The 24,844-nt window shown below is 33.9% G+C and overlaps 1 protein-coding gene across 7 annotated transcripts in view; it reads left to right on the top strand.

Annotated features, from left to right (window-relative positions):
• The window catches only part of Atg4c (autophagy related 4C cysteine peptidase), a 93,580-nt gene that overhangs the window by 13,396 nt on the left and 55,340 nt on the right, over positions 1-24,844 (top strand). For all 7 annotated transcript variants that reach the window (XM_026408742.2, XM_026408739.2, XM_026408743.2 and 4 more), the window contains 2 exons: positions 12,298-12,435; positions 20,074-20,157. In XM_026408742.2, coding sequence (XP_026264527.1) covers positions 12,360-12,435; positions 20,074-20,157 — 160 coding nt within the window. In that variant the 5' untranslated portion in view covers positions 12,298-12,359. The remainder of the gene's footprint in view (positions 1-12,297; positions 12,436-20,073; positions 20,158-24,844) is intronic.

Genomic DNA, 24,844 nt, shown 5'->3' on the forward strand with positions numbered 1-24,844 from the left:
GTTTTGCCTTTATTGTGTTGTTGTTGTTCTTCTGAATCTTTTGTCTTCATCTTTTACTGCCACCTGTTTCCTCTTAGCTCTAAAAAGAGACAGTCCACATAATTATTACCATTGCTTTCCCATTCTCATATTTGTGTCCCTTCTCCACTGCTTTTAAGTCCTTTGTGTATAGATTGAGGAGAGGGATAGCTGGGTCAAATGGTGGTTCCATTCCCATTTTTCCAAAAAATCTCCATACTGCTTTCCATATTGGCTGTACCAATTTGCAGTCCCACCAGCAATGTATGAGTGTACCTTTTTCCCTACATCCCCGCTAACACTTATTGTTGATTGTATGCATCATACCTGCCATTCTGACTGGAGTGAGATGAAATCATAAGAGTGGTTTTGATTTGCATTTCTCTTATTGCTAGAGATGATGAATATTTTTTCATATTTGTTGATTGATTGGGTATCATCTTCTGAGAAGAGTCTGTTCAGATCCTTGGCCCATTATAGTGATTAGGTTATTATTATTATTATTTTGGTGTTTAGCTTTTTGAGTTCTGTGTATACCCTAGTGATTAGTGCTCTTTCTGATGTGTGAGGGGTAAAGATTTTCTCCCAAGATGTAGGCTCTCTATTCACCTCACAGATTGTTTCTTTTGCTGAGAAGAAACTTTAGTTTGAGTCCATCCCATTTATTGATTCTTGATTTAAATTACTGCACCAAAGGAGTCTTATTAAGGAAGTTGGGGCCTAATCCCACATGAAGGAGATTAGGGCCTGCTTTTTCTTCTGTTAATGCAGGATCTCTGGTTTTATTCCTAAGTCCTTGATCCATTTTGAGTTGAGTTTTGTGCTATATGGATTTTCAGTTTTCCCAGCACCATTTGTTGAAGAGGCTATCTTTCTCCAATGCATGTTCTTGGCACCTTTGTCTAAAATAAGATAATTGTAATTTTGTGGGTTAGTCTCTGTGTCCTCTATTTCATACCATTGGTCTACCAGTCTGTTTTGGTGCCAATACCATGCCGTTTTTGTTACTATTGCTCGGTAGTCTAGTTTAAGGTCTGGTATAGCGATGCTACCTGCTTCACTCTTCCTGCTGAGGATTGCTTTAGCTATTCTGGGTCTCTTATTTTTCCAGACGAATTTCATGATGATTGCTTTTTCTATTTCTATGAGGAATGTCATTGGGATTTTGATTAGAATTGCATTAAATCTGTATATTGTTTTTGGAAGTATGGTCATTTTGATAATATAAATTCTCCCTATCCAAGAGCAAGGTAGATCTTTCTGTCTTCTAAGGTTTTCTTTGATTTCTTTCTTTAGGGTTCTTTAATTTTCATTATATAGATCTTTCACCTCTTTTGTTGATTCCCAAGTATTTTATTATTTTTTTTTGAGGCTATTGAGAATGGGTAGTTTACCTCATTTCCCTTTCTGAGGATTTATCACTGAAATACAGAAATACTTTGATTGATGGGTGTTGATTTTATATTCTGCTACTTTGCTGAATTCATTTACTAGTTCTAGAAGTTTTCTGGTGGAACTTTTAGGGTCTTCTAGGTATAGTATCATATCATCAGCAAATAGTGTCAATTTGAGTTCTTCTTTTCCTATGTGTATCCCTTTAATTTCTTTTATCTATCTGATTGCTATGGTCAGTGTTTTAAGAACTGTGTTAAATAGAAGTGGTGAAAGGGGGCATCCCTGTCTTGTTTCAGCTTTTGGGGAATGCCTTCAATTTTTCTCCATTTAGAATGATTGCTTTAGCTATTCTGGTCTAGGACTTAGCATAGAGTGTCTTTATGATGTTGAGACATGTTCCTATTATCCCAAGTTTTTCTAGTGTTTGGAACATAAAGGGGTGCTGTATTTTTTCAAATACTTTTTCTGTGTCTATTGAGATGATCATATAATCATATACTTATGTGATCATATGATAAGTCAATAGACTAATCTTTAAGTATATTGATGTGATGACTTACATTTATTGGTTTTCATATCTTGAACCAACCTTGCATCCCTGGGATGAATCCCACTTGATCATGGTACACGATCTTTTTGATATGTTTTTGTATGCAATTTGCCAGAATTATATTGAGAATTTTTGCATCTATGTTCATTAGAGATATTGGTCTGAAGTTTTCTTTTTCTTTTTTTTTAATGTATTTTTGCCTGGTTTTGGAATCAGGGTGATATTGGCCTCATAGAATGAGTTTGGAAGTGCTGCCTCTTCTTCTATTTCCTGAAATAAATTGGAGAGTATTGGTATTTGTTCTTCTTTAAAGGTCTTGTAGAACTCCACTGTGTATCTATCTGGACCTGGACTTTTCTTTGTTAGTAGACTTTTGATGGCATCTGCTATTTCATTACTTGAAATTGATCTGTTTAAATTGTGTATATCATTCTGATTCAATTTGGGCAAATTATATGACTCTAGAAATTTGTTGATGCCTTTGATATTTTCTATTTTTATTGGAGTATAGGTTTTTGAAATAATTTCTAATTATCTTCTGTATTTCTGTAGTGTCGGTTGTGATATTTCTTTTTTCATCAAGTATGTTAGTGATTTGAGTTTTCTCTCTCCTTCTCTTAGTTAGTGTGGCTAAGGGTCTGTCAATTTTATTTATTTTTTTCAAAGAACCAACTTTTTGTTCTGTAAATATTTTCAATTGTTTCTTTTGTTTCCATTTCATTGATTTCAGCTCTGATTTTAATTATTTCCTGTCTTCTGCTGCTTTTGGTATTGATTTGTTCTTATTTTTCTAGGGCTTCGAGATGTAGTGTTAAATCATTTATTTGTTGACTTTTTCTTCTTTTAAGGAATGAATTCCATGCAATAAAGTTTCCTCTTAGAACTGCCTTCATAGTGTCCCAGAGATTTCAATATGTTGTGTTTGTGTTCTCATTCACCTCTAAAAACTTTTTAATCTCCTCCTTGATGTCTTCTGTAACCCATTGTTCATTCAGTAGCATATTATTTAGTCTCCAGGTGTTGGAGTGGATTTTATTTCTTATTATTTTATCATTGATTCTAATTTCATTCCATTATGATCTGATAGAATGCAGGGTAGTATCTCTACTTTTTTATATTTTCTAAGAGTTGTTTTGTGGCATAGTATATGGTCTATGTGCTGCTGAGAACAAAGTATGTTCTCTAATTGAAGGTTGGAATATTTTGTATATGTCAGTTAAGTCTAAGGTATTGATTGTATTATTGAGTTCTATAGTTTCTTTGGTGAGCTTTTGTTGGAAGATCTATCTAGTGATGAAAGAGGTGTGTTAAAGTCACCCAAAATTATTGTGTTATGGTCTATTTGACTCTTGAACTTGAGAAGAGTTTGTTTGATGAACATAGCTGCTGCATTGTTTGGGGCATATATATTTGTAACTGTTCAGTCTTGTTGGTGTATGGTTCCCTTGAGCAGTTTGTAATGTCCTTCTTTATCCTTTTTGATTGACTTTAGTTTGAAGTCTACTTTATTTGATATGAGGATGGATGCTACCTGCTTGCTTCACAGACCACGTTAGTGGGTTGGATTTTTCCTAACCCTTCACCTTCAGTCTGTAGATGTCTTTTCCTATGAGATGAGTCTCTTGGAGGCAGCATATTGTTGTGTCTTTTTTTTTGACCCAATCTGTTAGTCTATGTCTTTTGATTGGTGAGTTTAGTCCATTAATATTCAGGGTTATTACTGAGACATGATTTGTATTCCCCATCATTTTTGTTTATTTGTGGTATTTAACATGACTTGGTTTCTCCTCTGATTAGAATTTCCTTTAGTGTAATCCCTCCCTCTGCTGATTTTCATCATTGTTTCTCATTTCCTCTTCTTGGAATATTTTGCTGAGGATGTTCCGTAGTGCAGGCTTTTTAGTTTAAGTTCTTGTAACTTTTGTTTTTCATGGAAGATTTTTATTTCATCATCAATTCTAAAGCTTATTTTTGCTGGATATAAGATTCTTGGTTGCATTCATTTTCTTTCAGAGCTTCGTATGTGTTGTTCCACAATCTCTTGGCTTTGAGGGTCTGGGTTGAATAATCTGCTGAGATATGAATTGATCTCCTCCTATATGTGATCTGATTCTTCTCTCTTGCAGCTTTTAAGATTCTAACCTCATTCTGTATGCTAGGCGTTTTCATTATAATTTGCCTTGGTGTAGATCTGTGGTAATTTTGTACATTTGGTGTCCTGTAAGCCTCTTGTATTTGGTTTTCCAATTCGTTCTTCATGCTTGGGAAAATTTCTGATATTATCTCATTGAAGAGATTGTGCATTCCTTTGGTTTGAAACTCTGTGCCTTCCTCTATCCCAATAACTCTTAGATTTGGTCTTTTGATGCTGTCCCATCATTCTTGGATGTTCTGTTCATGGTTTCTAACTATCTTCACTGTGTGTTCAACTTTATTTTCCAAATTGTAATACTTTGTCTTCATAATCTGACGGTTCTGTCTTCCAAGTGATCTAGTCTGTTGGTTATTGAGTTTTTTTATTTGATTTATTGTATCCTTCATTTTAAGGATTTCTGATTTTTTTTTCAGAGTCTCTATCTCTTGAAGTAATCTTTTGCTACCTGTATTACTCTCTTATCTCATTGTTGGAGTGATCAATTTTGCCTGTATTTGCTCATTTAGATCATTCTTTAATTCACAGATCATGTTAATTATGAACCTCTGAAGTCCTTCTCTGACTTTTCATCAACTTTGTTTTCCATAGGTTCTGTTCTTATAGTGTTCTGGTTTGTTTGGAGCATTTTCCTCCCTTGTTTTTTCCTGTTGTCTGTGTATCTTCCTTTCTTGCAGTGTGGATCTGAGATATTACCCGTGCAGATTGCCTGTACCTCACCTTGATATTGGGTTTCCAGACCCTGCTGGTGTCCCTCAGTGAAAGGTACTGCATCATGGATCTGGGTCCTGTGCAAGTTGGTGTGAGTTGATTTGGGCCATAGTGCTTGACCTCTCATGGGTTAGTCTGCTGGTCTGAAGGGGCAGTCCTGTGCCAGAGGCTAGGCTCTGAAGGGTGTCTGCCCCCATCCAGGGGAGGGGTGGACTGGGCCTGCTGTGAGCCTGGGACCTGCATAGGCTGGTGTGGGTGAATCTGGGCTGCTGGGCTTGACCTCCTGTGGTTGTCTGCTGGTCGCAAGAGGCTGTCCTGCGCTGGAGGCTAGGCTCTGGTAGGTGTCTGCCCACACTGGCCTGCCAGGGTGGACCTGGCCTATTGAGAGCCTGAATCCCTGGCAGGCCAGTGTGGGCATTCTGGGCTGGATCTTGGCTCTCTGGTAGTCTCACTTATTAGTTTATAATTTGTCAACTCTAATGCGTAGTTGTGGTTAAAAAAATAGCTTTGAAAAGAACATCTGGGTCTCAACTGATGATTTACACATCAAGTGTTGATATTTTGCTTTCCAAAAAAACTCTGCTTAGTCATCATTCTGCTCCTGTACATCATTAACAGTTAAGTGTATGAATAAACCTTATCTTGGTTTTTAATTTGTTTACTGAGATAAAATTGTAAGAGTTTTCTCCTCTTTAAAGAAAAAAAGAAATTTTTTAAAAAAATTTTTAAGTTGTAGATGGACACAAATGACTTTATTTATTTATTTTATGTGGTGCTGAGAATTGAATCCAGTGCCTTACAGGTGCTAGGCAAGCACTCGAACACTGAGCCACAGCCATAGCCCCTAGTTTTCTTCTCTTTAATGTGATTATTCTGTAGTTAGAAAAGGACTTGAGAGAATTTAAAATATGAACAAAAATATGGAGATGGTAGATGGTAAGATTTGTTGTAGTATGTATTAGTAAAGAACATCCACTTGAAAAAAGATTTAGTAAATCTCTAAAGTATAAAAAGTAAACCATAAACACCTCTAAAAAGTTATTTGGAAATTGTGGAAAATGTTACTTTGATACATCTCCAGACTGAGGTGCTGATGATACTACATAGGAAAAAAAAAACAAAACCAGAAATTGTGGCATTATCAATTTGAACATTTGATCATGGGGACAGTCAAACCAGGTGACAGTCAAACCTCTAGTTTTGGGTACTAGAGGGATTGGGATATACTGGATAATGGCAAAGCAACACCTTATATTTTCTATTTGAGATGGTCTCACTAGGTTGCCCAGGCTGCTCTTGAATTCCTGGCCCTAGACTCCAGAGTAATTGGAACTACAGGTGTGTGCCACTGTGCCTGACTTTAGACAAATGAATATTAATTTACTTTTAATTTTTTTAAAAGCTAGGAAAATTTTAAGGGATTTGTGGGTAAGGATAGTTCAGAATTTTGAGTTGAGACTATTATCTTGAACTTTATTGTGATATTCTCATTTGTGTGTGTATTTTTTTTTCTCATTTGCAGTTAAATTATAAATATTTGTTTTTTTTCTTGGCTTATCTCACACAAATATACAGAAAATGTTTCATAGACTGAATGGACTGAATTATTCATTTTTTTTAAAAAAAATTATATTTGTAGATAGATGTAATATCTTCATTTTATTTATTTATTTTTTTTGTTATTGTGTTGAGGATAGAACCCAAGCCTCATACAAGCTCAGCAAGCACTCTACCACTGAGCCACAACCGTATTCTATGAATAATTCATTCTTTTTCCTTTTTCTAAATCTTGCCACATGTAATTTAAAGTGAAATTGTGAGTCAACAAATAATATTCTGTAAGTGATTTTATTTAGCTAAAGCTGCCTTGGGGAATTAAATAAGGAAGTTAAGTTTCCACTCAACTAAATAGCTGAATCTGATATCTTTGAGAACTATAAAAATAGAGTTATCTTAAAAGGAAAAATAAAACAGTCTTATGGACTGTTCAGAAATTTTGTAATAGAATGCCTTAACTATAAATTTTTTAAATGTTTTTTTAGTTGTCAATGGACATTATTTTATTTATTCATATGTGGTGTTGAGAATCAAACCCAGGGCCCCCCCCCACATCCTAGGCAAGCACTGTACCATTGAGCCACAACCCCAATCCCAACTATAAATTGACTATAAATTGTTTAGTCGAGCAATTTGTTTATTTTGTTAAGTGGTCATTTATCATTTTGGGTATTAATTTTTTCATTTGAGCAATTTATTTTTTAATAGTTTTGTTATTTTAAAAGAGAATATAACATTTAAATAATAAAGAAAACAACAAAGAAGAAAGTCAGAATAGAGGTTTTATTTCATAGCCGTTTCCATTTTTGACTTTATGGATAATTGGTACATTAATGACTTTAAAATTTTGAATATTCAATGAGTATCAAATTTTTTTTCCTCTGTGATGGATTGTAACTCAACCTTGATGGATTGTAACTCAACCTTGTTTATGCTGTACAGAAGTTTTCATTTCTAGTAATTGCATTTTCCTTTCTGATTTCTGGTTTTGTATACTGTGCTTAGAACTGCCTTTGCTCTTCCAAGGTTGTTTAAAAATTTTTAATCTGTTATTTCCTTGAAGTATGCGCATATATTCCCTGTGTTTGCATTTGTATTTAAATTTTTAATTTAGAATTCATAATGTGTGAGGTAGTCACCGAGCTTTATTTTTAAACTGGCTAGCCTATTATTGTAGTGTTGTTCATCTTTTATCACTAATGTGAAATATCTTCCATGTCAGGTCTTAAATTCTCAAATGTGCTTGGGTTTATTTCTGTATTCCCTATTATGTTTTATTTGGTGTCATCCTGTGCTAATAGGAATAATAAATTTAAATAGTATTAAGGTTTGATTACTGTAGTTTTTTAATGAGTTTTAGTATGAAGTAAGACAAATCTTCCGATTAGGCATTTTTGTTTATTCCTTTATAAAGTTTCTCAGTTTCTAATACTTTCCAACATGGTTCTAGGGATCACTTTTTTAAAAAAAAATATTTATTTTTTTAGTTTTAGGTGGACACAATTTCTTTCTTTCCTTCCTTCCTTCCTTCCTTCCTTCCTCCTTCCTTCCTTCCTTTCTTCCTTCCTTCCTTCCTTCCTTCCTTCCTTTCTTTCTTTCTTTCTTACAATATCTTTATTTTGTTTTTATGTGGTGCTGAGAATCGAACCCAGTGCCTCACACATGTTAGGTAAGCACGCTATCATTTGAGCCACATCCCTAGCCCCTAGGGATCACTTTTTAAAATAACCTCTAATTGCTCAGAAATTAAAGAGTTTTAGAAATTGTCATTTAAATTTTTGTTATGGAAATAAAATGGGCTTCAATTTTTAGAAAATAATGTAACTCAATATTAGTCATATGAAAAATAACTATATTTAATTGTTAAAATAGTAACAGATTATTTTTAGTTTGATCCTATGCTGATAATTTTGTTATTCTTAATTACTCAATATAGCAATGACAATAAAAGTATTCTTATGGAATACTGAAGGATATGTTTCAGAAACATTTCAAATGTTTCACATTTGGGGATAAAGATATTCTGAGTCATTAATCTAAGTAGCAGGAGTTTCAATTAAAAATAATAATAAAAGAATAATTCAGCAGTTTATTCCACTCTAAATTCATTGAGGTTAGCACACTTGTCTCATTAATTTATGTATCATAGCATCTTACTTTGCTTATTTGTTTATTTAGGAGTCATTATCTAAGATGCAGGCTTTCCCTATGCAAAATGCCTGATTACTCACCATCTTCATTTCCTCCAACCCCTTTTAGGGCATCTTGACTTTTTTTTTTTTTTTTTTTAATATTTGGGTAGGGGAGTCTGTGTCCCAGCAATATCTCACAAAGCTAAGTCTGGGTTATATATAGAATACTATATATATAGTTATATATAGAATACTAACTGCACTAGAATTATTGAGTAAGCAAGTATTATATTTAAATACCAGGGATTTAGACTTTATTCTGTATTCGAAAGGGAATCAGTGAAAGAGGCATGCTTTAGGGCGATTGGATGGTAGTGTAGAGGGACAACAATAAAATGAGGAGGTCATTTAGACAGAAATGACTAAGAAATAATAAGGTATTTAAGGAGTGGTAGAGAAAATGAACAGATTTTACAGACATTGTAAATTTTAAAAAATAAAAGGAGGAGTTGGATGTAAAGAGGATGTAAAGGGTTAAGAGAATGCAAGGAGTATGAGATGACCCCATCTGAGTCTGTTGGGAAGTTGATGCTATTTACAGAAACTGAATAAGACAAGAAGCTGGTTTTACAAGGAAGCTTATGAATTTGCTTACTTATTTTGACGTGTTCAACTTGATGCATTCCTGAAACATACGAGTGTAAAACTAGCAGAGAAGTGGATTTTGGAATTAGGTCTGTAGTCAAAGAGCTCAAGGAAAGATTGACCACAGCCAAAGAAATATGAGTGGAAATACTGATGAAAAAGGAAAGCAAATAGGGTAGAACTATTGGACAGTCTTTAGGAACTGTCGTCTTGGGTTCTGCCCAAAACTCTGTTTAGTAGCAGATGTAAGTAAATATAATGCATTTAGAAATGGAGAATAGAAGTTAATGAAGAAGCCTAACAGGAATTGTCAGATGGAGGCTGAGGTTGTAGTTCAGTGGTAGAGCACTTGCCTCATATGTGTGAGATACTGGGTTCGATTCTCAGAACTACATATAAATAAAGGTCCATCAACAACTTAAAAAAAAAAATAGTGGGAAGATTATGGCATCATAGTGGCCAAGCTAGAGAAATTTCAAGGGAGGTCATGAGTAGTACAGCTACAGTGGATTTAGGGGTGAGCTCATTGGTTTTACATGGCACCATTCTGGAAGTGTCACAGCAGCACTATTGATGAAATACAATATCCTTACACTTGAGACTTTGGTTAGTGTGCCAAATATTTGTAGTTGGAAAGAAGACTTTGATAAACTATTTAATTAGAGAGTCAGAATCAGTGCATTTTGACTTCTTTATTCCTGCTAAGGACCATCCAGAATAGTGTTAGGAATTGGTGAAACCAGTCTTTCCTGTGGCCTACTCTCTTTCTGACTTAGGAAAAAAAATACACGTGTGCACCTTTTCTTAATTAAAATATTTGGATTTAGAGGATTCAAGGTTGGTGACTTTAAAAAATATAATCTTCTAAATTCTAAAACTAATACATTTTCTTTACATAAGATTTGGAAAATATGGACAATGATGATATAAAAGTAACCACACAGAGAAACTGTTAACATTTTGATGAACTTTTTTGAACCTGCCATCTATCCCACCCCTGCCTGTGTGGTCTGACAGTGTTTCTCCACTTTCACAAACTCTTTGGAGACATTTTTAAAGGCTATGTAATCCATCATGTGGATGCACTTTATGTAATGCACACATTTTATAATTGCTTCTCTTTGCTTTTATATATTTTGCTAAATATGTGGACAGTTTCTTTGAGGGAAATTTTCTTTTATTTTAATTGTAAGTTAGAACTCATTCTAATTCTGGTGACAATATATCTATATTTCATTAATTTATCAGTTCACTGATTCATTTTTTAAAATATATTTTTTAGTTGTTGATGGACATTTATTTATTTATTTATTTATGTGTGGTGCTAAGAAATGAACCCAGTGCCTCACACATGCTAGGCAAGTGCTTTTACCACTGAACCGCACAAAACTCCAACCCATCAGTGATTCATTTAATAAATGTAAGGTGATCAAATAGTGAGGGTGACCAGGAAGGTATTCCAGGTAGAAGGAACAGTACTTGCAGAGATAGCAAACAGCATATCAAAAGTTCAAGAAGCTTAATTTAAAAAATGGCTTCAGCATACAATACATGTTAGGGATTGGCAAGAGGAAGCTAAGTGAAGTATGGATAGAGTTACTTCATGAAGAGCCTTAAATATTCTCATTAAATACCAGGAATTTGCTAAGTGCTGGGGTTGTAAACATGAACTAGACAAAGTCCTTGAGAAATGTATTTATAGCTCTAATTCTTGTTTATACATCAGCAGTTTGCAAATTAAGATTTTCAGCTCAGACATCTTGTTTTAGCCCCAAATCAATGTAACCAACTGCCTTGTTAAGAATGAAAACAGGTGCTACTGATATATTCTCTGGCTAATAAGCACAGCCTAACTAAACCTGTATAAATACGTATATCACCTGATTTTCATTTCTATAAATTGTAACTGCTTCTGTGGGACCAGTGGAGAAACAGTCCAGCTGCTGCTTCCTAAACTGCATCCTTTCCCATTTTCCCATTGTTCCCTTGTTTCTTATGTGGATTGGTGGTGGAATACCACCAGCTGGGATCCATCAGGCCCCTGGATGAGCTGAAGGTATCCCTGCTTCTGTCATCTTTCAATATTCTCCATGCTGCTGTTTGTTGAGTAAAACAAACACAAAACAATTCCAATATTTGTGTTTGAAACCAGTTTCTTAGGATAAAGAACAAAATTCTTAACCCGGTCTGTAACACCTGGTGTGTTCCTTCCTGCTCCTGCATCTTGTGCCACTTTTTTGGAGTTTGTGTATTGTAAGCACATTTGTTTTTAAATTCTACCAGTAAGTCATGTTTTCTCCTGTCTTAGACATAATTTATGATTAGTAGCTTTTAATGCATATTATAAAACACAATGCCAATTGTTAGAAAAATGGATGTATCAATATTTTTGAGTAGATGTTTATAACCCTAAAAGAGTAATAATGTTCTGTGCAACATTCATGTCTTGAAAAGTACACTGTGAATTATTGCAAATAAACACAAGCATTTTCAGTTATAATTTGTTCCTCATTCAGATTGTATCTCACAACTCAATTTTCCCCCTAGACAACATTATGAAACACATACTTATGAACTATGTTTATTCTTATTTTAAAGTAAGAAAACATTTTCTTTTGTAAATTTAAGCCATACTATTTTATTTTTTAAAAAGCTTCGGTATTTGGTATTAAAATAGGAAGAAATTAAATATCATAATTTAAAATACAAAACAATTAAACTTTATTTGAAAGTAGCAACTTAATATTAATGGAAGTCAACATTTTATTTTATAAGATTTCAAATCACCTTCTCTAATAACAAATAAAATAAATCTTCGGTGTTCTTATAAGCATAAAAGCTGAGCTATGTTACTAAGGTAATTTTTATTATATTCAATATGAGTGTTTGGTTTTGTGTGATAATTTTATTGTTACATATTTGGTATTGAATGTTTCATATAGTTAAATATTTATGGAATATCATATTTTATAAGATTTTTGTCTGTAAATGAGAATTTGATTTTCTATTTTTGTCTGTAAAATGAGAAATTGGTTTGCTCCTTTTACTTCAGATTATATTTAATCACTTAAGTAACTTTAGCAGAATGGCACCATATAATATGTATACTTATTTTTCTTTAACTTTTTTCCTTTAAGTCAGAAGATTAAACTGTACAGAAGAATGCAACCAAGTAATGGCTTTTTCTTAGAATTTGAATATGGAGGCCACGGGAACAGATGAAGTTGACAAGCTAAAAACTAAATTTATATCAGCATGGAACAACATGAAATATAGTAAGTATTATGACTTATGAATTATATAAATCCAAGGGAGTATTTGAAGATATATATCTTTTTTCCTTAATTTTTGTAAGGAATGTAGATAAGAATTTCCTGAAGAAAGAGCTAAATGTCATTATGAACATTGCTTAGAAACTCAAACATACTGTTCGGTCCTTTTTTCCCTCCCTATTTTGCTAGAGTTTATTGATATCCTCATGGATGTGTACTTTTTAACATCCCATGGCAGAAATAATTTATTCAGGTGATAATACTTCACTTCTTTAGATTCAGTTTCAGGCAGCCTCATCTCTGAACCAGGAAGTTAACCAAAGTTTACTTCTGAACATACAGTAGTATCAGGTTCGTACACTGATACTGCTGAATTTTTTCTTCAAATGTACTCTCTAGTTACTATTTTCAAACTGGTTACTCTTGGCAAACAAATTCAATAGGGGTAATATTTTTTTTGGTACCAGGAATTAAATCCTGGGGTACTTTTTACCAATGAGCCATTTCCCCAGTTCTTTTAAAAAATATTTTATTTAGAGACAGGGTCTCGATGAGTTGCTTAGGGCCTCCATAAGTTGCCAAGATTGGCTTTGAACTCATGATCCTCCTGCCTTAGTTTCCTGAGCCACTAATGTGGTTATTATTGAAATCCACCTCAGGTTAGATACAAATTTGAGATGAAGAAGCCCTCAAAGATAGAGAAGTACTCAGGCAGAACTAGTTTCTACAGGAAGAAAAAAAACAGGAATGATAACAAAATTCTTTAAATTTATCTTTGAAACAGGAATGATGGGGCTGAGGTTGTAGCTCAGTGGTAAAGCACTTGCCTTGTATGCATGAGACATTGGGTTTGATCTTTAGCACCACATTAAAGTAAAAATAAAGATATTGTGTCCATGTACAACTAAAAAAAAATTTGAAAAACCAGGAGTGATAACAGAATTCAATAAAAGGCCTTTATAATATAAATACAGATAAAACATAACTGACATTTGGCTTCTGGTCTACTGGAAGTGATCAGCTAGCTATATATGTATAGATATAATTTGGCAACAACATGATATTGCATTTTGAAAATTTTGAACATTAATTTTTTAAAAATAAAAGTATTTTACATACTAAAAATATACCCTTTTATAGTGTACAATTTTAATTTTTATTTATTTTTTGTGGTGTTGGAGATTAAACTCAGGGCCTTGCATGTGCTAAATGCATTCTACAACTGAGCTGTTCCCTCAGCCCTAGTTCATATTTTTAATATATCAATTTAAAAAGTGTACTTTCTGACTCCATGAATTTGACTGTTCTGAATATGTCATGTAAATGGAATCATATAGCTTGTTACCTTTTGTATCTGGCTATTGTCACTTTGAATAATATTTTCAAAGTTCATACATATAATATGTATGTATTAATACTTCATTTTTTATATGAAACTCATTAATGTTTTATTGTATGGCTAAAGATTTTACTTAACTTTTTTCAGTTGATGTATATTGGGTTGTTTCTGTTTTTGGCTTCTATGAATAGTGTTGCTGTGAACAGGTTTTTGTGTGAATGTATCTTTTTCATTCTCTTGGGTATATACCTAGCAGTGGAATTGATGCGTCATATATTAACTCTAAAGTTTAACTTTTGAAGGAACTGCCAAACTATTTTCCTTAGTGACTGTACCATTTTAAATTCCCTTCAGCAAGGTTTGAGAGGTTGACTTTATCCATATCCTTGCCATCACTTGTTATTGTCCATCTTATTGCAGTGGATGTAAAGTGGAATCTCACTATGGGGTTATTTGCCTTTCTCTGATGATTTATAATGATGAACATCTTTTCATGACCACCTGGCTAGTTGTATGTCTTCTTTGGATAAATGCTTTGTCCATTTTATAATTGGGTTATTTGTAATTTTATAATTGAGTGATAAAAATCCCTTAGCAAATATATGATTTACAAATATTTTCTCCCATTCTTGGATTGACTTTTTACTTTTTTGATAGTGTCCACTGAAGCCCAAAACTTTAATTTTGTTGAAGTCCAGTTTTTCTTGTCTTTGGTTGCTTGTGCTTTTGATGCCATAATAAATCAATTGTTGCTAAATCAAGATCGTGAAAATTTATATTCATGTTTCCTTCTGAGAATTTTATTGTTTTAACTCTTACACTTAGGTTTTTAAATCCATTTTTAGTTAATTTCTGCATGTGGTGAGAGGTAGAGTTCCAATTTTGTTCTTTTGTATGGTTATCTAGATTTCTCATTATCAACTATTATTTCTCAGTTGAATGATCTTGACATCTTTGTCTACAATCAACTGACCATAGATGTATGGGTTTTTTTAGGGACTGTCATTTCTATATCATTTATCTCTACATCTGTCTTTATACCAGTACCTGACTGTCATGGTTGAAAGAAAAGTGGTGCAGGACTGATCACACACACACCTGGTATAAGAAGTAGGTTTATTGTCAGGAGCCTGACAAGGCTGCTCTGCACAAAGAGAGGGACAGCAGCAGCAAGGAAGGAGAGCAACAGCAATTCCCCCTTTGAATCTTATCTTTTATAGGCTAGAACCATGGCCGCATACTAGGGGTAGGTTTAGTCTTGACTGACATGGTAAGCAACCCGTTATCTTGTGGAAGGCAAGTTTATTTCTTGGGAACAGAGACAGGCAGTTTTCCTATCTCTCAGAGGGGGAATAGGGAAGCCAGCATGTCCCTTTATCTTCTTAAGGAGAGAACATGGAAACCAGTGCGTCCCCATCTCAGGGGCCAGTAAGTTGTCTTCTATCTCTTAATGAGAGAACAGGGAGAGACCAGCACATCTCCAGGCTGGTAGGTTTTATCTCGGGCTAGTTTGTATTTCATGGGAATAAGAACAATATTCATAAAATGGAGGTGGGGAAAAGGAAAATGGCTGCAATTATGCTCACAATGATTACTATAGCTTTGTAGTAAAGTGTGAAATTGGAAAGTGAGTCTTCTCACTTTTTTTCCCTTTTCAGGATTTTTTTGGTTATTCTGGCTTATTTGCCTTCCCATATGAATTTTATGATCATTTTGTCAATTTCTACAAGATGCCAGCTGGGATTTTGATAGGGATTTCATCGAATATGTAGATCAATTTGGGGAGTTTTGCTCTGTTAGCAATATTAAGCCATCCTGTCCATGGACATGAATGTCTTTCCAATTGTTTAAGTCTTTTAAAATTCAGTGATGTTTTGTAGTTTTCAGTGTTCAAGTCTTGCACTCTTTTTGTTGGAGCTATCTTTTCTTTTTGATGCTGTTGTAAAATGAATTGTTTTCTTAATTTCATTTTGAATCGTTCACTGTGGTATTTAGAAATACAACTGGTTTTTGTAATTTGATCTTGTATTCTATAACCTTGAAGAAATTCTTTATAAGTACTACTAGTTTTTTTTGTGTGTGTATTCTTTAAGTTTTTTTTATAGAGAAAATAATTTTATCTGCAAGTTGAGACTTGTCATTTGATCTTTTTTTTTTTTTTTTTGTAGTGCTGGGGCCTTATGCATGTGAGGCAAGCACTCTACCAACTGAGCTACATCCCTAGCCCTTGTCCTTTAATCTTTAATGAGTAGGTTATATGATGAAGATTTCATTTGTAAGGTTTGAAAATTATAATAAAGAAATTCATTAACACATTTCAGCAGTATCTTAGGAGTTGTTATTTAACCAGTCACACACGTATGCATATAAAAGTTTTAATAATGTGTGGCTTTCTTTGTTTAGATATTTAAGTGCATATTGTGAAATTATGGTTATCACATCTCTGAAGAACAGATTGTTTTGGGTAACTAAGTGTTCTAGGTAGCTTTTTGTTATGAAATACTATTTTAATTTTAATTTTTGGAGCTCATTTTAAAATGTTTTGTGTATTTTACATCCTTAGAGTTTGTATAGCATGGGGAAGTGTAGGAAAGACTTCTGTTGATTGAATATTCATTGTATGCTGGACTTTGTAATAGACAGTTTTTGTCCTTTATCATTTAAATCTCATCTCTCTGATACTTTGTGTTAGATTTTTCTTGCTGTGACAAAATGCCTGAGAATCATTTTCAAGAGAGCAAAGATTTATTTTGGCTCACAGTTTCAGAGATAGTCCCAGGGTCGGCTGGTTCCATTGCTTTCTGGCTTCTGGCTAGGTAGAAACATCGTGGTGGGGGAGTATGTGGCAGGGGCGGCTATTCACCTTATAGCATCCAGGAAGCAAAAAGAGAGAAGAGATTGGGGTCCAAGTATTCCACTCAAGGGCATATCTCCAATGACCCAACTTCCTATCAGTTCCACCACCTTCCAGTAGGGTATCAGCTTGGGACCAAGCCTTTGACACTTGAACCTTTGGAGATGATGATCCAAATCATTACACTCTTTTTTTTTTTAATATAAGTTTAGAAAGCTGAGAGTAAATGACCTGTTCAAGGCCACCTATCTGGGTAAATCTGGAAAACAGATTTCAAACCCAACCTCCCTTGTTTTTCAATCTTGTTATTTTCTGAATATAGTTTACATAATTTAAGATTATTCAAAGTCAGGCTGATATTATCATGGTGATGAAATTGGAACTGAATAATAAGATATAAAATGCACTGGATTTTATTTTCTTCAAAGAGCCATTTTTGCCCCCCCCCCTTTTTGCATGATTTTATGATTATAAATTTGGGTTCCTCTTTAAAAAATTAGTATTGATACTGAGGTCAGTATTGATAATTATTATTCTGGGTGTTTCTTATTCTCCAGAATATTATTATCACGCTTAGTATTTCTGTATATTTTATCCTGGGTACGGCTTTTAAAGCCTTAAATCACCAATTTGAATATTACAAATAAGGTCTTTTTGTAAGATTCTCTTTGTGGTAGTTGATCTCCAAAGATGACCCTCAGTGAAACACATCTTGTGTTGTCACTTTTTCTGATTGAATTTGGTCTGGCTCATGTTGGACATTAGTTAGTAGGAATGAAATGGAAGTGATGGCTGTGTCAGTTCCAGGCCTAGCCATTAAAAGGTGACTTCCACTTATTCTGTTTTGGAGTTCTGAACTGTCAAGTAACCAGTTCAGTTCTCTGCTGGAGAAATCACACGGAGAGACTCCATGAAGAGGAGAGTCTTTGTGTAGCTGTATAGCTTTGTATAATGTTTTAGTCAGCTTTTTTGCTGTTGTGACTAAAAGATCTGACCAGGACAATTTTAGAGAAGAAAAGATTATTTGAGGGCTCATGGTTTCAGAGGTCTTAGTTCATAGAAGGCAGGCTCCATTCCTCCTGTTTGGAGGTGAGGCAGAACATCATGGTGGAAGAGTGTGGCAGAGGAAACCAGCTTACATCATATGGTTTAGTCATTGACATGGTAGACTGATTCATCTCTGACATGCCTGTGGAAAAAGAGAGAAAAAATAGGGTCCTTTTATATATCTAACTACATGGAATATTAAAGGACATCAGTCTGTGATGAGGGGTTAGATCCTGCCAGGGTCTACACAGGAATTAGAAGAGTAAGAGAGTATATGTACCCCATCATTAATGGTTGAATTGTAAAGCCCTGTAATCCGGTTCTCTTGTGGACTTTTGCAGTGCTTCAGGTTCTGGCCGGATTCCTAACTTTTCCTTTTTTGAAGAAGGACTGGTGGGTGGTTGGGAAATAGGTAGAAAATATAAACCACAGGGAGAAGTTTCTCCTTAAGTAGTTTCCTTTTATTTGAGCTTGTTTTTATTAAGTTCTTAGGGTGTTCTTTGAAAATACTGCCTTTTTGGGAAAGACAGCTACTACTATTTTGGATTAGGATCATTTATAAGATACTAAGAATAGTATTAAAAGATGATATATGTAAAACTCATAGTCTGGTCCTCGGAATATAATAGATAAATGCCAATTTCTCACTTCTTTAAAGAAGGGGGAAAGGAAAAATTGTGTTGGAAGAGCATGTTTGAGCCAGAAGAAGGAGTAGGATTTAGATGGACTGTTACTGTAGCAAAGCCCACTTTGAGTAGAGGCAAGGAAAGAAGGAAATATGATTATAAAGATAATTTGTCTCTGGAAAGTCTTTAATAGGAATGAGAAGTTCATAATAAATCTATTAAGAAATGAGTAGCTGAATATGTTTTTTGAACAGAAGAATTACCTGATAAGAACTGAGCCACAGGGAGTTTAATTTGGCTATGATATGTTGCAATTGTTAGAATAGGGAAACACTTATCACACAAAAAATATTTTGGTGAGTCTTGTAATAATCCAAGTGAAGCTTAGTGTATTTGACATCCCATTCTCTTTTACTTTCAAATTAAGAGACTGACATTTTTATTTTAAATAAATTTTTCGAGGCTGGGTTTGTAGCTCAGTGGTAGAGTGCTTGCCTCTCACATATTAGGCCCTAGGTTCAATCCTCAGTACCACATAAAAATAAATAAATAAAAATAAAGATATTCTGTCCATCTACAACTAAATAAATATTTTAAAAATAAAAATAAATAATTTATTTATGTAGCACTTTGGGGTGCACTCATAAAAATCACTACTTTATAACAAGTCTGTTAAATATAAAGGCTGATTGTCTTCCTAAGAGTAGACCCAATTTGACTTTCAATTACAGCTTCTTTGTATTGAAACAGTCTAGTATTTTAGAAGATTCATTTAAGCCTACCATTAGCAGTCAGGAATTTCAAATGGTGTGACTCTACTTTGTGTATAACCAGGGTCAAGAAAAATTGTGCTGTATATGTGTAAAATGAATTGAAATACATTCTACTGTCATATACAAATTAGAATAAATAAATAAAATAAAAAAAGAATATTCAGCAATGTAGCAGGCAAGTTCTTTCCTCAAGAGATTTGGAATTATTAATGGAATTATAAAAAGCCAAAAAGGATACTAACTTTTACCAAGGTTGTTTTTTTTTGTTGTTGTTGTTTTGTTTTTTGGTTTTTTTTGCACTGGAGATTGAACCCAGGGCCTCGCACATGCTTAGGCAAGCTTTCTGCCACTGAAGTACATCCCCAGACCAGGATACTACCTTTTTGATGCTGACAGTTTAGTAATAAAACAAATTGGAAGAATTAGAATTTGCAACTTGTTGAGGTTTGGAAGGTTGAAGATTTAGATGTCTGAAAGCTTTATATACCACATGCAGACATTCTCATCTCATCAAAATGAAGACGTTTTAACAGATTTCCCCAGGAACCTTCAGGGATCCACTTTTATCATAGTAGCATTTGGCTACTGTGTGTTTTTTTCCTTAATTATTTCCTGGGAATATGCAAATACTTTCAAGTCTTTTAATTTCTAGGATAAAAGAAAATGCAAGAAATTGATATATATTGTTGCCCTGGGGACTAGAAATTAGTGTTGGGGAAGTCAGAGTAGAATTTGTATCTTTGGAATTTTGTACCATAATAACATCAAGATCTGACAAAGTAAATTAAAAATTTTTTTCTCATATTCTTTAAGGGGATGGAATGTGGTTAAAAATATTTTTATTCGAAAGTAACATATGACTTGTATATTAAGGTCATTGTCTAAATATTTTGCAGCTCTTGGAATAAATGCACATTCATAAGTGGTAATTGATGTCTTGAAATTAAAAGAAAATACCACTAGACTCTTAGTTTGACTTCTTTTTTTCCTTCTTCTATTTAGGTTGGGTTTTGAAAACAAAGACATATTTTAGTAGAAATTCTCCAGTTTTATTGCTTGGAAAATGTTACCATTTTAAATATGAAGGTAAGTGCTAAATTTGTAAAACATTTAAAAATCTTTGAAGAATTTATTGTTAAACTTTTTTACTGTTTTATTTTCATATTACTCTATTTCTGGCATAGCTCTGTTAAGTACCTTTATTTTATGTAATACATAATATATTACCATATGGTTTGGTTCCTGTTAACTCCTTCAAGATAAGGATCATGTTCTCTTTTGTTATGTCCCTCATAGTTTTAGACTTTCAATATGAGTACTAAATAAATGTTATTTGAATTGATATATTAACATTGTTTATCAGATTGTCTAATAACTTTAAAGTATATGATGATAATAATGAAAGTTTTCATCTTAGTTAACCTAAGAATGATAATTTTTCAAACATTTATGGATGCTTCAGTATCTCAAGTTGACTTTATTTGATGTTTCTGAATTTTCACATATACTTATCCTTTCAGTAATCACCTATAAAAAATTTATTCCACTACTGAGTTCTGGGCACCATGCTAGGCTCTTTGGAAAATATCTTTAATTCTTACAAGAAGCCTAAAAGATAGACATAAGTGTCCCTACCTTATGAATGTGAAGCCAGAAGCTGAGAGAAGCTAAATAATTTGTCCAAAGTTTACATGATAGCAAAGCTGAAATTTAAACCAAGACTGTCTGTCTCTAACACTGGTGTTCTTTTTACTGTGCATCTGTGCTTGACTTTGTATGTTTGAATGTGTTTCGGTCTGTCTCTAAGAGAGAAAACAAAGAATGTATTTGAACATATGTTATTGCAAGGTATATTCACTTTTGGTTGACCTATTTTGGTGTATCATTTCTCATCAATTTTTTAAAACCTTATACATGGCTTTTAATAATAGCAGTTAACATTTTTCAAGTAGTAATAATAGCCAGGCAGCATTCTAGGTAATTTATATGTATTAACTCATTCAGTCGTCACAACAGCCTTTATGGGTCAGGAGGAAGTTGATAAAGAAGGTGAGTATTTTAGGAAAATAGAATGGCATGATGAAAACAATTATATATTAGAGACAACGTTTAGGAAATGGATGTCCACCTTAGTTGTGGTGAGGATGAAGAGTTAGGAGATATCCATATATATGTATTATTTTATTATATGATATATTTTAATATAATATATTATATATATTTAATTTTTATTATTGGTTGTTAAAAACATTACATAGTTCTTGACATATTTTAATGGGCAGAAGATAGCCATAGCAGTATGAATAGAGTATTAAGAGTATGCTTTGAAGTCAAACTTTTCTTGGTTCTGAATCTTGGCTCTTTGTTTTTAGTTGTTACTTTAGGCAAGTTATTTGATCTTCCTAAGTATTAATGATACCTGTTTCATAGGTGTTTAGTTGTGTGTCTGGTACATGTAAGCATTCTAAATGATATCATGATATAAGGAATTTATAAAAAATATGATTAGAATTTTTTAGGGCTTTTAAAATGTTTATTTGTTCTTTTTAGATATATATTTCAGTACAGTATATTTTGGAATATTGTACATATATGAGGTATAACTTATTCTAATAAGGATCCTATTCTTGTGGTTGTACATGATGCGGAGTTACCCTGGTCATGTATTCAAATACAAGGATAGATGGGCTGGGGTTGTGGCTCAGTGGTAGCTTGCCTAATATGTATGAGGCACTGGGGGTGATCCTCAGCACCACATATAAAACACAAATAGTTATTGTGTCCCTCTACAATTAAAAATATTTTTTAAAAAGCCAAATGTGGGCTGGGGATATAGCTCAGTTGGTAGAGTGCTTGCCTTGCATGCACAAGGCCCTGGGTTCTAATCCCCAGCATCACACACACACACACACACAAAAAAAAAAAAGTTTGGGTTTGGGATATGGCTCAAGTGGTAGCGCACTCGCCTGGGTTCCATCCTCAGCACCACATAAAAATAAAATAAAGATATTAAAAAGAAAGCCAAAGGCAAGGATAAGAAAGTGTTATGCCTGATTAATTCTACTGTCCTTCCTATTCCTCTCACCCACCTTCTCTTTATTCCCCCTTGTCCAATCCAATGGATTTCTATTCTTTTTCTCTCCACCCTCCCTTGTTGTGGGTTAGCATCCACATATGAGAGAGAACATTTTGTCTTTGGTTTTTTGGGACTGCCTTATTTCACTTAGGATGATAGTCTCTAATTCCACCCATTTTACTGGCAAATGCCATTATTCCATTCTTCTTTATTGCTGAGTAATAGTCCATCGTGTATATACCACATTTTCTTTATCCATTCATCTGTTGAAGGATACCTAGGTTGTTTCCAAAGCTTATCTATTGCAAATTGAGCTGCTATAAACATTGAAATGGCTACATAACTGTATTATGCTGATTTTAATCCCTTTGGGTATATACTGAGGAGTGAGATAACTGAGTCAATCTAGTTTTTTGAGGAATCTCCATACTGCTTTCCAGAGTGGTTGCACCAATTTGCAGTCCCACCAGAAATGCATAAGTTAACCTTTTTCCTATATCCTTGCCAACCTTTATTGTTGCTTGTATTCTTGTTAATTGCCATTCTGACTGGGGTGAGATGGAATCTCAGTGTAATTTTGATTTGCATTCCTCTAATTGCTAGAGATGTTGAACATAATTTCATATATTTTGTGACCATTCATATTTCTTCTTCTGTAAAGTGCCTGTTCAGTTTCTTTGCCCATTTATTATTTATTTTAATTTTAATTTTTTTGATGCTGTTTTTTTGAGTTCTTTATATATCCCGGAGATTAATGCTCTCTATCTGAGGTGCTGATGGTAAAGATTTTCTCCCATTCTGTGGCTCTCTTTTCATGTTCTTGATTGTTTCCTTTGATGTGAAGAAGCTTTTTAGTTTGATACCATCCCATTTATTGATTCTTGATTTTACTTCTGGTGCTTTAGGAGTTCTACTGAAGAAGTCAGTTCCTAAGCTGACATGGTGGAGATTTGGGCCTACTTTTTCTTCTAATAGGTGTGCCCAGGGTCTCTGGTCTGATGCCTAGGTCCTTGATCCACTTTTGAGTTGGAGTTTTGTGCAGGGTGAGAGATAGAGGTTCAATTTCATTTTATTACATATGGATTTTCAGTTTTCCCCGCACCATTTGTTGAAGAGGGTGTCTTTTATTTAGTGTGTATTTATGGCACCTTTGTCTAGTATGAGATCTGTATTTTTAAAAAAATATTTAACAATTCAGGATTTAAAAAAAAATTTAGTTGTAGGTGGACACAATACCCTTATTTTATCTATTTTTATGTAGTGCAGAGGATCAAACCCAGTGCCTTAACACGTTAGGCTAGTGCTCTACCACTGAACCACAATTGCAGCCCTGAGATATCTGTATTTATGTTGGTATGACTCTGTGTCTTCTATTCTGTTTCACTGGTCTTCATGTATGTTTTTGTGCCAATCCTTGCCATTTTTGTTACTATAGCTTTGTAGTATAATTTCAGGTCTGGTGTTGTGATGCTTCCTGTCACTTTTCTCATTAAGGATTGCTTTGGCTATTATGGGGGTCTTATTTTTCCAAATGAATTTCATGACTCCTATTTCTATGAAGAACGTCATTGGAATTTTAATAGTGATTGCATTAAATCTATATAGTGCTTTTGGTAGTAGGGAGATTTTGACAATATTAATTCTGCCTATCCAAGAACATGGGAGAACTTTCCATTTTCTAAGGCCTTCTTCAATTTCTTTCTTTAGTGTTCTGTAGTTTTCATTGTAGAGATGTTTCACTTCTTTCGTTAGATTGATTCCCAAATATTTTTTTGAGGCTACTGTGAGTGGGACATTAAAACCATATTTTGATTTTAATTTGCATCTTTTTTGGTAAAATTGAGCATATTTTCATTTGTTTATTGACTATTTGGATATATCTTCTATTAAATTGTCTTCATTTTTATTTTTGATTTATAGATTTTCTTTACATATTCTGGATATAAATCCTCATTTTGGAGATATGTATAGGAAATGCTTTTATCTACTTCATTACTTACTTTTTCACCCACTTAATGGTATCTTAATTTTTAATTTTAATATAGTCTAGTTAATATTTTTTACATCTTAAATAGTGCTCTTTGTATTCTGTTTAAGAAATCTTTGCTTATTTAAAGATGTGATGTTTTTCTCTTCAGGCCCACTAAAGGGCATCTTGGGCTACATTGGGGACCAAGTTGTCTCCTGTAACTGTAACAATGATATTCCCTCCTATTTATTTATTTAGTTTTTTGGTGGCAGTGGGATTTACCACTGAGCCACATCCCTAGCCTTTTTACTTGCAACTTTCCTGCTTCAGCCTCCTGAGTTGCTGGGATTACAGACATGACCCCTTCCCCACTCTAGCATCTTTGGTGTTGATATTGGCATTGCCCTCCCTTAATTACCACCTTGTCAAGCTCATTTCCTTATTTGACTGTGAATTTGGTTTTAGCAATAGGGTGGTGAACTTTATGGTCCACATGATCTCCAAGGAATAAGAGCCTATGGACCACCTGCCTCAGCAAGAAAAGAGATGGGGAGTGGGGATGGGAAGGGGGCCCAGCTGTTAGGGAGTTTCTGTCCTAACTCAGTCCCCCAACACAATGAGAATCTCTGCTCCTCCCAGTTCTATCCTGGACCCCCTGAAGAAGAGGAGGAGCTTAGGAAACCCCATTTTCATGTACCCTTGGTAAAGTTCACTGTATGTTTCCTAAC

Source organism: Urocitellus parryii, chromosome 11, assembly GCF_045843805.1.
Source record: "Urocitellus parryii isolate mUroPar1 chromosome 11, mUroPar1.hap1, whole genome shotgun sequence".
In the NCBI taxonomy this organism is placed as follows: domain Eukaryota; kingdom Metazoa; phylum Chordata; class Mammalia; order Rodentia; family Sciuridae; genus Urocitellus; species Urocitellus parryii.